The 15,256-nt window shown below is 18.9% G+C and overlaps 13 protein-coding genes across 13 annotated transcripts, besides 25 other annotated features; 4 read left to right on the top strand and 9 right to left on the bottom strand. All coding sequences in view use genetic code 5, as the record gives it.

The window, feature by feature from the left end:
• Nucleotides 1-428: a sequence feature (A+T-rich; putative control region).
• Nucleotides 429-1,208, top strand: an rRNA (s-rRNA).
• Nucleotides 1,209-1,271, top strand: a tRNA (tRNA-Val).
• Nucleotides 1,260-2,622, top strand: an rRNA (l-rRNA).
• Nucleotides 2,598-2,666, top strand: a tRNA (tRNA-Leu).
• Nucleotide 2,667: 1 nt separating this feature from the next.
• Nucleotides 2,668-3,603, top strand: ND1 (NADH dehydrogenase subunit 1). The gene has a single exon. The coding sequence runs from the start codon at nt 2,668-2,670 to the stop codon at nt 3,601-3,603; it is 936 nt and encodes a 311-aa protein (YP_009054356.1).
• A 20-nt stretch (nt 3,604-3,623) lies between these two features.
• Nucleotides 3,624-3,689, bottom strand: a tRNA (tRNA-Ser).
• Nucleotides 3,690-3,691: 2 nt separating this feature from the next.
• Nucleotides 3,692-4,840, bottom strand: CYTB (cytochrome b). Its single transcript has one exon. It carries the CDS (start codon nt 4,838-4,840, stop codon nt 3,692-3,694), a length of 1,149 nt encoding a protein of 382 aa, YP_009054355.1.
• A 7-nt stretch (nt 4,841-4,847) lies between these two features.
• On the bottom strand, nt 4,848-5,381 carry ND6 (NADH dehydrogenase subunit 6). Its single transcript has one exon. It carries the CDS (start codon nt 5,379-5,381, stop codon nt 4,848-4,850), a length of 534 nt encoding a protein of 177 aa, YP_009054354.1.
• A 2-nt stretch (nt 5,382-5,383) lies between these two features.
• Nucleotides 5,384-5,447, top strand: a tRNA (tRNA-Pro).
• Nucleotides 5,448-5,511, bottom strand: a tRNA (tRNA-Thr).
• Nucleotides 5,512-5,513: 2 nt separating this feature from the next.
• Nucleotides 5,514-5,798, top strand: ND4L (NADH dehydrogenase subunit 4L). Its single transcript has one exon. It carries the CDS (start codon nt 5,514-5,516, stop codon nt 5,796-5,798), a length of 285 nt encoding a protein of 94 aa, YP_009054353.1.
• Nucleotides 5,798-7,138, top strand: ND4 (NADH dehydrogenase subunit 4). The gene has a single exon. It carries the CDS (start codon nt 5,798-5,800, stop codon nt 7,136-7,138), a length of 1,341 nt encoding a protein of 446 aa, YP_009054352.1.
• Nucleotides 7,138-7,201, top strand: a tRNA (tRNA-His).
• A 15-nt stretch (nt 7,202-7,216) lies between these two features.
• Nucleotides 7,217-8,938, top strand: ND5 (NADH dehydrogenase subunit 5). Its single transcript has one exon. The coding sequence runs from the start codon at nt 7,217-7,219 to the stop codon at nt 8,936-8,938; it is 1,722 nt and encodes a 573-aa protein (YP_009054351.1).
• Nucleotides 8,939-9,002, top strand: a tRNA (tRNA-Phe).
• Nucleotides 9,001-9,066, bottom strand: a tRNA (tRNA-Glu).
• A 1-nt stretch (nt 9,067) lies between these two features.
• Nucleotides 9,068-9,128, bottom strand: a tRNA (tRNA-Ser).
• Nucleotides 9,129-9,194, bottom strand: a tRNA (tRNA-Asn).
• Nucleotides 9,194-9,257, bottom strand: a tRNA (tRNA-Arg).
• Nucleotides 9,257-9,320, bottom strand: a tRNA (tRNA-Ala).
• Nucleotides 9,319-9,672, bottom strand: ND3 (NADH dehydrogenase subunit 3). Its single transcript has one exon. The coding sequence runs from the start codon at nt 9,670-9,672 to the stop codon at nt 9,319-9,321; it is 354 nt and encodes a 117-aa protein (YP_009054350.1).
• Nucleotides 9,673-9,738, bottom strand: a tRNA (tRNA-Gly).
• A 3-nt stretch (nt 9,739-9,741) lies between these two features.
• COX3 (cytochrome c oxidase subunit III) lies at nt 9,742-10,530 on the bottom strand. Its single transcript has one exon. The coding sequence runs from the start codon at nt 10,528-10,530 to the stop codon at nt 9,742-9,744; it is 789 nt and encodes a 262-aa protein (YP_009054349.1).
• A 6-nt stretch (nt 10,531-10,536) lies between these two features.
• Nucleotides 10,537-11,217, bottom strand: ATP6 (ATP synthase F0 subunit 6). The gene has a single exon. It carries the CDS (start codon nt 11,215-11,217, stop codon nt 10,537-10,539), a length of 681 nt encoding a protein of 226 aa, YP_009054348.1.
• Nucleotides 11,211-11,381, bottom strand: ATP8 (ATP synthase F0 subunit 8). The gene has a single exon. The coding sequence runs from the start codon at nt 11,379-11,381 to the stop codon at nt 11,211-11,213; it is 171 nt and encodes a 56-aa protein (YP_009054347.1).
• Nucleotides 11,382-11,448, bottom strand: a tRNA (tRNA-Asp).
• Nucleotides 11,448-11,518, bottom strand: a tRNA (tRNA-Lys).
• On the bottom strand, nt 11,519-12,200 carry COX2 (cytochrome c oxidase subunit II). Its single transcript has one exon. A coding segment is annotated over exon 1 (682 nt).
• Nucleotides 12,201-12,268, bottom strand: a tRNA (tRNA-Leu).
• COX1 (cytochrome c oxidase subunit I) lies at nt 12,269-13,805 on the bottom strand (the record flags this gene model as incomplete). Its single annotated transcript has 1 exon — nt 12,269-13,805. A coding segment is annotated over one exon (1,537 nt), but the record flags the coding sequence as incomplete, so codon positions are not given.
• Nucleotides 13,806-13,807: 2 nt separating this feature from the next.
• Nucleotides 13,808-13,873, top strand: a tRNA (tRNA-Tyr).
• Nucleotides 13,874-13,938, top strand: a tRNA (tRNA-Cys).
• Nucleotides 13,931-13,995, bottom strand: a tRNA (tRNA-Trp).
• On the bottom strand, nt 13,994-15,007 carry ND2 (NADH dehydrogenase subunit 2). Its single transcript has one exon. It carries the CDS (start codon nt 15,005-15,007, stop codon nt 13,994-13,996), a length of 1,014 nt encoding a protein of 337 aa, YP_009054344.1.
• Nucleotides 15,008-15,060: 53 nt separating this feature from the next.
• Nucleotides 15,061-15,128, top strand: a tRNA (tRNA-Gln).
• Nucleotides 15,126-15,189, bottom strand: a tRNA (tRNA-Ile).
• Nucleotides 15,189-15,256, bottom strand: a tRNA (tRNA-Met).

Here is a 15,256-nt window from a genome sequence, read left to right as displayed (position 1 = left end):
TACTTTATTTTATATATTTATATAAAAAAAAGATTAAAAATGGTTTTATAAAAAATTAAATTAAAAATTAATTTATAAAAATTTACAATAAATTTTTAAAATAAAAATTTATTTTAGTATTATATATATATATATATATATTAAATTTTTAATTTATTATTAATTATAATAATATAATAAAATAAATTTAATTAATTAATATATTTATAATATAATATAATTTTTTAGTTTATAAAATTTTATATAGCAATTTAGGTATTTAATAATTATTATGAAAAAAAAAAAAAAGAAATTATTCAATGTTTATTAATGGCTAATAAATATTTTATTATATAATTTTTTTATATATTAAATATTTATATATATATAATAAATATATAAAATTTTAATTTAAAAAAAAAAAATCTATATGAAAAATTTTCATATATAAATAAATTTTTTATGATTTATAAAATTTAATTTAAGTTTATTTTACATATAAATTTTAGTATGAATTTTTAATTATTTTAATAATTTTTATAAATTAATTTATAGTAATTAACATTAAAAATTTAAGAAATTAAGATTTAGTAATATTTTAAATTATTAACAAATTTTGTGCCAGCAGTTGCGGTTAAACAAAAAATGATTTAAATTTTATTGGTAAATAATAAATATTAGTATTTTAAAATTAAATATTGAATTATTAGGTGAAATTTTAATTTATTTAAAATTTTATAGAATAATATGATTTATAAAATTTTAAAAAAAACTAGAATTAGATACTCTATTATTAAAATTAAAATAAAAATGCTAAAATAGTATATAATTATTTATTGAAACTTAAATAATTTGGCGGTATTTTAGTTCATTTAGGGGAATCTGTTTAATAATTGATATTCCACGAATAAATTTACTTAATTTAAATGATTTTGTATATCGTTGTTAAAAAAATATTTTTTAATAAAAATAATATTTAAAAATTTGAAAATAAAATTAATTCAGATCAAGATGCAGATTATAATTAAGAATATAATGGATTACAATAAGAAATGATTAAATGAATAATATTTTTTAAAAATTATTTGAAGGTGGACTTAAATGTAATTTTATTTAATTTATTAAAATGATTAAAAATTGAAATATGTACATATTGCCCGTCGCTTTCATTAATAAATTGGAATAAGTCGTAACAAAGTAGAAGTACTGGAAAGTGTTTCTAGAAAGATCAAATTAGAGCTTGAATAAGTATTTCATTTACATTGAAAAGATATTAAATTTAATTAATTTGAGGGGGAAAAATTAATAATAAATTATAAAAAAAAAATTTTAAAAAATATATTTTAATGGGGGTTAAAGTATATATATAGAAAAAATTTAAAAATTTATAGTGAAATAGTATTATAAAAGAATTTATAAATAGGGGAAAATAATTTATAAAAAAGTAAATTTAATTTATTGTATCTTGTGTATCAGAGTTTATTAATAATAATTATAAAATAATAATTTCTCGAATTTAAAAGAGTTAATTAATTATAAAAGTTAATGTAGAATAATTATTTTTAATAATTAATTGGAAATGAAATGTTAATCGTTTTTAAAAATATCTAGTTTTTTTAGAAAAAAATTTAATTTTAAATATTATATTTAAAATTTTTATTAGAAAAAATTTTATTAATTAATATTAAATATTTTAAGGGATAAGCTTTAAAATAAATTTTTATAATAATTTATTTAATTTATTAAAATTATAAAATTTAAATTGTTTTATAAATTATAATTTTTTATAAATAATTTAATTTAAATTAAAATTTAAAAGAAAAAAATTTAAATTTTTATAAAAAAATATATTTTAATAAAAAAAAATTAGATATAATGATAAAATTAGTATATAATTTTTTTTTAAAAAGAAAATTATTAAAAGTTAATTAAAGGAATTCGGCAAAATTTTATATTCACTTGTTTATCAAAAACATGTCTTTTTGAAAATAATTTAAAGTCTAATCTGCCCACTGATAATTTATTAAAGGGCTGCAGTATTTTGACTGTACAAAGGTAGCATAATCAATAGTCTCTTAATTGGTGACTTGTATGAAAGATTGGATGAAATATAAACTGTCTCTAGTTAATTTATAGAAATTAATTTTTTAGTAAAAAAGCTAAAATAATTTTAAAAGACGAGAAGACCCTATAGAGTTTAATAATTTATTTAATTATTGTTAATATATAATTTTTAAAATTATAATAAAATAAATTATTTTGTTGGGGTGATAGAAAAATTAAATTAACTTTTTTTATTTATTAACATTGATTTATGATTAAATGATCCATTTATAATGATTAAAAGAAAAAATTACCTTAGGGATAACAGCGTAATTTTTTTTTTTAGTTCAAATAGGAAAAAAAGTTTGCGACCTCGATGTTGGATTAAGATAAAATTTAAATGCAAAAGTTTAAAATTTTGATCTGTTCGATCATTAAAATCTTACATGATCTGAGTTCAAACCGGTGTAAGCCAGGTTGGTTTCTATCTTTAAATAATTATAATATTTTAGTACGAAAGGATCAAATATTAAAAATAATTTTAACATAATGAATATTATTAATAGTCAATAATAACTATTTTGACAGAAAAAATGTGATGATTTTAGAAGTCATTAATATATAATTTATTTATATATATAGTAAATGATAATTAAAGATATATATTTATATATAATTGGTGTTTTAATTATGATTATTGGGGTAATAGTAGGAGTTGCTTTTTTAACTTTATTAGAACGTCAAGCTTTAGGATATATTCAAATTCGAAAAGGTCCTAATAAGGTTGGTTATATAGGAATTTTACAGCCTTTTGCTGATGTTGTAAAGTTATTTAATAAGGAACAGACTTTTCCGAGTTATTCTAATTATATGGTTTATTATTTTTCTCCAGTAGTTAGACTTATTGTTATTTTAATATCTTGATTATTAATTCCTTATTATTTTAATTTAATTAGATTTAATTTAGGGATTTTATTTTTCTTATGTTGTACAAGAATTGGAGTATTTACGGTAATAGTTGCAGGGTGATCTTCAAATTCTAATTATGCTTTATTAGGGGGATTACGAGCTGTAGCTCAAACTATTTCTTATGAAGTTAGATTAGCTTTAATTATATTATCAAGAATTATTATAATTATAAATTTTAATATAATTAATTTTTTTTTTTATCAAGAAGTTATTTGATTTTTTTTTTTAATAATACCTTTAAGTTTATGTTGATTATCTTCTAGATTAGCTGAAACTAATCGAACTCCATTTGATTTTGCGGAAGGTGAAAGAGAGTTAGTATCTGGATTTAATGTTGAATATAGAAGAGGGGGTTTTACTTTAATTTTTTTATCTGAATACGCTAGAATTCTTTTTATAAGTTTATTATTTATTTTATTATATATAGGAGGTTATAGATTAAGATTAATTTTTTATATAAAATTATCATTTATTTCTTTTGTATTTATTTGAATTCGAGGTACTTTACCTCGTTATCGATATGATAAATTAATATATTTATCTTGAAAAAGATATTTACCAGTTTCATTAAATTTTTTATTATTTTTTTTAGGATTAAAAATTTTTTTTTAATTAGTTAATAAATTTAGTATAAATTAATAGAATATTAAATTCTTTCTTAAGTTTTCAAAACAAATGCTTTTACAAGCTCATTAATTAGTTAATTAAAAATTAAATTATCTCAATATTTTCTAATAATTGGATTAATAATAAAATAAGAAAAATATAATAAAGTTAAAATTTGTCTTGTAATAATATAAGGTTCTTCAACCGGTCGAGCTCCTGCTCAAGTTAAAAGAATAATTGTAGAGACTATAATTCAAAATAATATTTGGTTAAGAGGATAAAATTGAATTCCTTGAATTTTTTTGTTGAAAGTTAAAGGTAAAATAATTAAAATTAAAATAGATATAACTAAAGCAATAACTCCTCCTAATTTATTGGGAATAGAACGAAGAATAGCATAAGCAAATAAAAAGTATCATTCAGGTTGAATATGAATAGGAGTTACTAAGGGATTAGCAGGAATGAAGTTATCAGGATCTCCTAATAAGTAAGGATTAGTTAATGTTAATATTCTTAATAATGATAATAATAAAATAAATCCAATTAAGTCTTTAAATGTAAAAAATGGGTGAAAAGGAATTTTATCTAGATTACTATTTATTCCTAATGGATTATTAGATCCTGTTTGATGTAAAAATAATAAATGAATTATAGTTAATATTAAAATAATAAATGGGAAAAGAAAATGAAATGAATAAAATCGTGTTAGAGTTGCATTATCAATTGCAAATCCCCCCCAAATTCAATTAACTAATATAGATCCTAAATATGGAATAGCTGAAAGTAAATTAGTAATTACTGTAGCTCCTCAAAAAGATATTTGTCCTCAAGGTAAAACATATCCTATAAAAGCTGTTGCTATTAAAATAAAAAGAATAATAATTCCTACTATTCAAGTATATTTTAAATTAAAAGATTCATAATAGATTCCTCGTCCAATATGAAGGTAAATACAGATAAAAAAAAAAGAAGCTCCATTGGCATGTAAGGTACGAATTAATCAACCATAGTTCACATTTCGGCAAATATAATTGACTCTATAAAAAGCTAATTCAATATTTGCTGTATAATATATAGTTAAAAATAATCCTGTTAGGATTTGAATAATTAAACATAAAGCTAATAAAGAGCCAAAATTTCATCATGATGAAATATTTGAGGGGGAAGGTAAATCAATTAAAGAATTATTAATAATTTTAAATAAAGGATGAGTTTTACGAATAGGAAAAAATTTATTTATCATTAGTAAATTAATAATTAGTTGATCGAAGAGGACCAAAAAAAATATTAGTAATTTTTACAATAGCTACTAAAGTAATAAAAAGATAAATAATTAATATTATTATTATTAAATGAGTTTGTTTATTATATAATTTGGATAAATTAATTTTATTTTCATTATTAAAAAAAATAAAAAAATTTGTTAAATTTTTTATTTCATTATTAAATGAAAAATTTAATCAATTTAAATTGTATATATTATAAAGTCTTAAAAATAAAGATATTAATATTAATAAAAATATAATATTTTTTAAAAAAAAATTTATATTAAATAATTCATTAGAAGCTACACTTGAAACATAAATAAATAAAACTAATAAACCACCTAAAAAAACTAAAAATAAAATATAAGAGAATCAATAAGAGTTAATTAATATTCCAGATAATAAACAAATAATAAGAGTTTGAATTAAAATTATTAATCCTATAGATAAAGGGTGATTTAAAAATAATATTATAATAGAAAATATAATAATTATTGTAGAGAAAAATATTTTTAATATTTCAAAGAATAGTTTATTAAAATAATAATTTTGGAGATTATAGATAAAGAAATTCTTTTTCTTTGAAGTTTTTAAAGATTTAACTTAATTTTGATTTACAAGACCAATGTTTTTTTTAAACTATAAAAACTAATGATAAATATATGATTACTTATTATAATAATATTTATTTTTGGGAATATAATTTTTATTTCTAAACATAAACATTTATTGATTGTTTTATTAAGATTAGAATTTATTGTTTTAAGACTTTTTTTTTTATTAGTTGTATATTTAAGTTGTATTGAATATGATATATATATATTAATAATTTTTTTATTATTTTCTGTTTGTGAAGGAGCTTTAGGATTATCTATTTTAGTTTCTATAATTCGAACTCATGGAAATGATTATTTTCAAAGATTTAGTATATTATAATGATAAAATTTTTAATAATAATAATTTTTACAATTCCTTTATGTTTTTTAAATAATATATTTTGAATGGTTCAAATAGTTTTATTATTAATAATATTTATATTTATAAATTTAAATATGAATATTATGAATTTTTGTAATCTTAGGTATATAATAGGGTGTGATATAATTTCATATGGATTAATTTTATTAAGAATTTGAATTTGTTTATTGATAATTATGGCCAGAGAAAATTTAAATAAATTAAATTTTTATATTAATTTTTTTTTATTTAACATTATTATTTTATTAATTATATTATACATAACTTTTAGAGTTATAAATTTATTTTTATTTTATTTATTTTTTGAAGGTAGATTAATTCCTACATTAATATTAATTATTGGTTGAGGTTATCAACCTGAGCGAATTCAAGCAGGAATATATTTATTATTTTATACTTTATTTGCTTCATTACCTATATTAATAGGGATTTTTTTTATTTTTAGAAATTATAATTGTATAATTATATATTTTTTTAAGTTTTTAAATGAAAATTTTTTTTTATTATATTTATCAATAATTTTAGCTTTTTTAGTTAAAATACCGATATATTTTGTTCATTTATGATTACCTAAAGCTCATGTAGAAGCTCCTGTTTCAGGTTCAATAATTTTAGCTGGTATTATATTAAAATTAGGGGGTTATGGACTTTTACGAATTTTAATTCTTTTTCAAAAAATTAATATAAAATATAATTTAATTTGAATAATTATTAGATTATTAGGTGGTTTATATATTAGATTAAATTGTTTTTGTCAAGTTGATATAAAGTCATTAATTGCTTATTCTTCAGTAGCTCATATAAGATTAGTAATTTGTGGGATTATAACTATAAATTATTGGGGTTATTTAGGTTCTTATGTAATAATAATTGGTCATGGTTTATGTTCTTCTGGAATATTTTGTTTAGTTAATATTAATTATGAACGATTACAAAGTCGAAGATTATATATAAATAAAGGAATAATAAATTTTATACCTTCTATAAGTTTATGATGATTTTTATTAATATCTTCAAATATAGCTGCTCCACCTTCTATAAATTTAATAGGTGAAATTAGATTAATTAATAGAATTGTAAGATGATCATATTTATCTATAATTAGTCTTATTATAATTTCTTTTTTTAGAGCTGGTTATAGTTTATATTTATATTCTTATACTCAACATGGAAAATATAATATAAGAATTTATAGATTTTATGGTGGTATTTCTCGTGAATATTTATTATTAATATTACATTGATTACCTTTAAATTTATTAATTTTAAAAATTGATTTTTTTATAATTTGATTTTAATTTAAATAATTTAAAAAAAATATTGATTTGTGGAATCAAAAATATGAAAATTCATTTTAAATCATAAAAAAATTTTCAATTTGTTTTATTAGTTTTTTTTTTTTATTTTTTTTTAGAATAATAAATTTTTTTTTTATAATTTATTTTATTATGGAAAATATAGTTCTTTTTTTAGAGTGGGAAATTATTTCTTTTAATTCTATAAGAGTTGTTATATCTATTTTATTAGATTGAATATCATTATTATTTATAATATTTGTTTTAATAATTTCATCCTCAGTAATTTATTATAGAAAAAGTTATATATCTTCAGAAAAAAATTTAAATCGATTTATTATTTTAGTTTTATTATTTGTATTTTCAATAATTTTATTAATTATTAGTCCTAATATAATTAGAATTTTTTTAGGTTGAGATGGATTAGGATTAGTTTCTTATTGTTTAGTAATTTATTATCAAAACATTAAATCTTATAATGCAGGTATATTAACTGCTTTATCTAATCGTATTGGGGATGTAATAATTTTAATGGTAATTTCTTGAATAATAAATTATGGAAGATGAAATTATATTTTTTTTTTAAATTTTATAAATAATGATTATATAATAAAAATTATTGGTTTAATATTAATTATTGCATCTATAACTAAAAGAGCTCAAATTCCTTTTAGATCTTGATTACCAGCAGCTATAGCTGCTCCAACTCCTGTTTCTGCTTTAGTTCATTCTTCTACATTAGTGACTGCTGGTGTTTATTTATTAATTCGTTTTAATATAATATTAATTGATATATTTTTTTTAAAGTTTTTATTATTATTATCAGGATTAACAATATTTATAGCTGGTATTTCTGCTAATTATGAATTTGATTTAAAGAAGATTATTGCTTTATCTACTTTAAGTCAATTAGGTTTAATAATAAGAATTTTAAGTATAGGAATATCGGATTTAGCATTTTTTCATTTATTAACTCATGCTATATTTAAAGCTTTATTATTTATATGTGCTGGAGTGGTAATTCATATAATAAGAGATATTCAAGATATTCGTTATATAGGGGGAATTAGTTTTTATATTCCTTTAACAAGATTATGTTTAAATATTTCAAATTTGGCTTTATGTGGGCTTCCTTTTTTAGCAGGATTTTATTCTAAGGATTTAATTTTAGAGATAGTAAGTATAAGAAATTTAAATTTAATAATTTTTTTTTTATATTATTTATCTACTGGATTAACTATATTTTATACAATTCGTTTATTATTTTATTTAATAATTAATGATTATAATTTAATAGTAGTTTATAATTTATATGATGAAGATTATGTTATATTAAAGAGAATATTTATATTATTATTTATGAGATTAGTAGTAGGTAGATTTTTAAGATGAATAATTTTTAATTATCCTTATATAATTTATTTACCTTTTAATTTAAAAATAATAGTAATTTATGTTGTAATAATTGGATTATTTTTAGGGTATATAATTAGAAAAATAAAAATTTATTCTATTAATAAGTTTTTAATAACTTATAATTTAAGAAATTTTTTATGTTTAATGTGATTTATACCAAATTTATCAACTTATGGGTTAAATATTTATTTTTTAAAAATGGGTCAAAGTTTATTAAAAAATATTGATATAGGTTGAAGAGAATTATATAGAGGTCAAGGAATATTTAATATTATTAAAAATTATTCAATTTTTTATAATTTTTATCAAATAAATAATTTTAAAATTTATTTATTTAGATTTTTTTTTTGAATATTAATTTTTTATTTATTATTATTTTTATTATAAATTTAAATAGCTTATAAAGAGTATAATATTGAAGATATTAAGGAGATTAATAAATCTTTAAATATTTATAAAAAAAATTTTTTTTTATTTACAATGAAAATGTAATGTTTTAAATAAACTATATAAATTAGAAATATTAATAGATATAATCTACTATAATTTAAGTTAGAAGCTTAATTTTTCATATTTCTTTAATTGGAATAAAAATTCATTAATATCATTAACAGTGATATACCTCTATTTTGGTTTCAATTAAAAATATGGAGTAATAACTCTTTCTTTTAAGTCGAAATTAAATGCATAATATTGCTTCATATTTAAGATAAATTGAATTCAATATTTTTTGAATGCAAATCAAATGTTTTAAATAAACTATAATCCTAATTTGTTCAATTTAATATATTTTGGTTTCATTCATGATAAAGTCCAATTAATAATATTAATAAAAAAAAAAATCTAATTTTTATTATTGAAAAATAATTAGTTAAATAAAAAGATTGAATTAGAGGAAAAATTAAAGCAATTTCTACATCAAAAATTAAGAAAATTACTGTAATTAGAAAGAAATGTAAAGAAAAAGGAATTCGTGCAGAAGATTTAGGGTCAAATCCACATTCAAAGGGTGAATTTTTTTCTCGGTCTATAAATGATTTTTTTGATAGGATAATTGTTAAAAATATTAAAATATTAGAAATTAAAATAATTAATATTGAAATAATAAATAATAATATAATTATTTATATTAAATTAAATTAAACTTTTTGATTGGAAATCAAATATACTAAATATATTATATAAATAAATTAATTACCTCATCAATAAATAGAGATATAAAGGAATAATCAAACTACATCAACAAAATGTCAATATCAAGCTGCTGCTTCAAATCCAAAATGATGATTACTAGAAAAATGAGTTGATAAATGACGAATAAAACAAATAGTTAAAAAAATTGTACCAATAATTACATGTAATCCATGAAATCCGGTTGCTATAAAAAAGGTTGAGCCATAAATTGAATCTGCAATAGTAAATGGGGCTTCAATATATTCATAAGCTTGAAGAATTGTGAAATAAATTCCTAATATAATAGTAATAAAAAGACCTTGAGTAGTTTGAGAAAAATTATTTTCTATAATAGCATGATGAGCTCAAGTTACTGAAACTCCTGAAGTAATTAAAATAATGGTATTTAATAAGGGAATTTGGAAGGGATTAAAAGGAATAATTCTTGAAGGGGGTCATATAGCTCCAATTTCAATATTAGGAGATAATCTTCTATGAAAAAAAGCTCAAAAAAATGAAATAAAAAAAAAAATTTCTGATACAATAAATAAGATTATTCCTCAACGTAATCCTTTAGAAACTAAAATAGTATGATTTCCTTGATATGTTCCTTCTCGACAAATATCTCGTCATCATTGATATATTGTTAATAAAATAATTATATAACCTAAAATTATTAAATTTATATTAAATTCATGAAATCATTTGATTATGCCTGTAACTAATGTTATTACACCAATAGCTCCTGTTAAAGGTCATGGTCTATAATCTACTAAGTGAAATGGATGATTATTATTTATTGACATTAATAATTAATTAACTTCTCTAGAATATAATGTTCTTAAAATAGAAATTACATAAGCTTGAATAACCGCAACTGCTGATTCTAAAATTAATAATAAAATTTGTAAAAAAATTAAAATAATTAAAAAATAAAAAGATATATTATTACCGGTTCTTCTTAGTAATGTTAGTAGTAAATGTCCAGCAATTATATTTGCGGTTAATCGAACAGCTAAAGTTCCTGGTCGAATAATATTTCTAATTGTTTCAATTAAAACTATAAAAGGTATTAAAATAGAAGGAGTACCTTGAGGAATTATATGAATAAATATATGTTGATAATTATTAATTCAACCATATAATATAAATCTTAATCATAGTGAAAGTGAAATAGATAGAGAAATAGTAAGGTGACTAGTTCTTGTAAAAATATAAGGAAATAAACCTAAAAAATTATTAAATAAAATAAAAGAAAATAATGAAATAAAAATAAAAGTAGATCCTTTATTTAATTTATTATTACCTAATAATAAGTTAAATTCATTATGAAGTTTATTTAAAATAAAATTTCAGAAAATAAATTGTCGATTAGGAATAATTCAAAAAGAATAAGGAATAAAAAATAATCCAATTAAAGTTCTTAATCAATTTAATGATAAGTTAAAAATATTTGTTGTGGGGTCAAAAATAGAAAATAAGTTATTTATCATTTTCAATTAAGATTTTTATTAATTAATTTATTATTAATATTATTATTTTTATTATTATTATTATTATTTATAAAAATATAATAATTTATAATATTGAAAATAATAAAAATTATAATAAATATAATAAATGATATAATTCAATTAATAGGTATTATTTGAGGAATAAAAGAATATTACTAATGTAATAATTTAAATTTGACATATTTATGTTATAAATTTAACTAATTCTTTCATTAGAAGTAAATGCTAATTTACTATATAATGGTTTAAGAGACCAGTACTTGCTTTCAGTCATCTAATGAAGAATAATTATTAATTCAATTAATAAAATTTTTGATTGTAATTCTTTCAATTATAATAGGTATAAAACTATGATTAGCTCCACAAATTTCAGAACATTGACCAAAAAAAATACCAGGTCGGTTAATAAATAAATTAGTTTGATTAAGACGACCAGGATTAGCATCAATTTTAACCCCTAAAGATGGAATAGTTCATGAATGAATAACGTCTGTAGCGGTAACTATAATTCGGATTTGATTATTTATAGGTAAAATAATTCGATTATCTACATCTAATAATCGAAAATTATTAATATTGGATTTTTCATAGTTAATTATATAAGAGTCAAATTCAATATTATTAAAATCAGAATATTCATAACTTCAATATCATTGATGTCCAATTGATTTTAAAGTAATTAAAGGATTGTTTAATTCATCTAAAAGATAAAGTAAACGTAAAGAAGGTAAAGCAATAAAAATTAAAGTAATTGTTGGAATAATAGTTCAAATTAATTCAATTATTTGACCTTCTAATAAAAATCGATTAATATATTTATTAAAAAATAAATTAATTATTAAGTAACCAACTAAAATAGTAATTATAATTAAAATAATTAAAGTATGATCATGAAAAAAAATAATTTGTTCTATTAATGGAGAAGCTCTATTTTGTAAATTAAAATTAGATCAGGTAGCCATTTCTAAAAAAAGGATAAATCCTTTATAAATGGGGCTTAAATCCATTACATATAATCTGTCATATTAGAAGTTTCTTAAAATAGGAAGTTCATTATATGAATGTTCTGCAGGAGGTAAATTTTGTAATCATTCAATGGAAGAAGGTATATTAAGAGGAAATAAAATTATTCGTTGATTAATAAATGATTCTCAAATAATTATTATTATTATTATTATTATTAATGAAAATAATGAAATATATGAACCAAATGAGGATAAAATATTTCAAGATATAAAATTATCAGGATAATCTGAGTAACGACGAGGTATACCTGCTAATCCAAGAAAGTGTTGAGGAAAAAAAGTTAAATTTACTCCAATAAATATAGTAAAAAATTGAATTTTTAAAAAATAAGGATTTAAAGAAAGACCAGTAAATAAAGGATATCAATGAATAAATCTTCCTATAATAGCAAATACAGCTCCTATAGATAAAACATAATGAAAATGAGCTACTACATAATATGTATCATGTAAAGTTACATCAATAGATGAATTAGCTAAAATAACTCCAGTTAATCCTCCTACTGTAAAAAGAAATACAAATCCTAGTCTTCATAAAATTGATGGTCTATAATTAATTTGAGTTCCATGGAAAGTAGCTAATCAACTAAAAATTTTGATTCCTGTAGGTACAGCAATAATTATTGTAGCAGAAGTAAAATAAGCTCGAGTATCCGTATCTATTCCAATAGTAAATATATGATGGGCTCATACAATAAATCCAAGTAATCCAATTGCTATTATGGCGTAAATTATCCCTAAACAACCAAATGTTTCCTTTTTTCCTCTTTCTTGAGAAATAATATGAGAAATTATACCAAATCCTGGTAAAATTAAAATATAAACTTCTGGATGACCAAAAAATCAAAATAAATGTTGGTATAAAATAGGATCACCACCTCCTGCAGGATCAAAAAAAGATGTATTTAGGTTACGATCTGTTAATAATATAGTAATAGCTCCTGCTAATACAGGTAAAGAAAGAAGTAGTAATAAAGCAGTAATTCCTACAGCTCATACAAATAATGGTATTTGATCAAAAGATATTCTATTAATTCGTATATTAATAATTGTTGTGATAAAATTAATTGCACCTAAAATTGATGAAATACCAGCTAAATGAAGAGAAAAAATAACTAAGTCAACAGATCTTCTTCCATGGGCAATATTAGATGAGAGGGGGGGATAAACTGTTCAACCAGTTCCAGCTCCATTTTCTACAATTATTCTAGAAATTAAAAGGGTTAATGATGGGGGAAGTAATCAAAATCTTATATTATTTATTCGGGGGAAAGCTATATCAGGAGCTCCTAATATTAATGGGACTAATCAATTTCCAAATCCTCCAATTATAATAGGTATAACTATAAAAAAAATTATAATAAAAGCATGAGCTGTAACAATAGTATTATAAATTTGATCATCTCCAATTAGAGAGCCTGGAGTTCCTAATTCAGTTCGAATTAATAAACTTAATGAAGTTCCTAATATTCTTGCTCAAATACCAAAAATAAAATATAATGTTCCAATATCTTTATGATTTGTAGAATAAAGTCATTTTCGCTAATAAAATGGCTGAATAATAAGCGATAAATTGTAAATTTATTTATGAGAAATAATCTCTTTTATTAAGCTTTATATTCAAAAATGATATAAAATTGCAAATTTTAAGGAGTATAATTAAATACTAAGGCTTAAAGAATTTCTTTTTTTATAATTTTGAAGATTATTAGTTTATATAACTTAAAACCTTATATATAAAAAAAAGTTCTAAAAATTATACCTAATAAAGAAATTATTCTAAAAAAATTAATTATTAATATTGATTTATTTTTTAAAAAAAAGGTAAATCATTTTAATTTTAAATAATTAAATATAATAGAGGAATAGATAATTCGAATATAAAAAAATAATATAATTAATCTTATTATAATAAAAATAAAAGAAATATAAAAAAAATTATTTAAAATTAAAAAATTAATAGTAATTCATTTAGGGAAAAATCCAAGAAAGGGTGGTAATCCTCCTAAAGATAAAAAATTAATTAATAGTGAAATTTTAATAATTGAATTTATATTAATAATAAATAATTGATTAATAAAATATACATTTAATAGATTAAATGTTAAGCATAAAATTCTAATTAAAAAAGAATATATTGTTAAATAAAATAATCATAAATTTTCTCTAATTATTAAAGAAATTAATATTCAACCTAAATTATTAATTGAAGAAAAAGCTATTAATTTACGAAGGGAAGTTTGATTAATACCTCCTAAAACACCAATAATAACATTAATAATTATAATTATTATTAAAAAATTATTATTTATATAATAAGAAAGAAGAATTATAGGGGAAATTTTTTGTCAAGTTATTAAAATAAAGCAATTAAGTCAAGATAATCCTTCAATAATATTAGGAAATCAGAAATGAAAAGGAGCAGATCCTATCTTTATTAATATTGAGGAATTAATTATAATTGAAATTAAATAATTAATTTCAAAATTTTTTATTAAAATTATTTTAATTAAGATTGAAAATAAAAAATTAATGGAAGCAATAGCTTGAATTAAAAAATATTTTAGTGCTGCTTCAGAATGTAAAAGATTTTTATGACTTGAAATTAGGGGGATAAATCTAAGTAAATTAATTTCAAGACCAATTCAACATCCTAATCAAGAATTAGATGAAATTGAAATTAAAGTTCTAAAAATTAAAATGAAATAAAAAAATATTTTATTAGAATTTATATTGGGGAAGATTTAAAATGGGGAAATTAAGTTAAATTAAAAATTTAATGTAATTTATATACTTATATATTTTAGTGTAGGGGCACAATAATTTTTGATATTATTAGATATAGTTAAATTCTATAAAATATAATAAAGGTAGAGTTCTACTTAATTTATCCTATCAGAATAATCCTTTAATCAGGCACTTTATTTTAAAAAAAAGGGATTTCCTTTATATTTGGGGTATGAACCCAAAAGCTTATTTTAGCTTATTTTTAA

Source organism: Papilio polytes, mitochondrion (genome assembly GCF_000836215.1).
Source record: "Papilio polytes mitochondrion, complete genome".
Taxonomy (NCBI): domain Eukaryota; kingdom Metazoa; phylum Arthropoda; class Insecta; order Lepidoptera; family Papilionidae; genus Papilio; species Papilio polytes.
The sequence above is the reverse complement of the archived record's forward strand: the minus strand, read 5'-3'. Positions and strand labels throughout refer to the sequence as shown.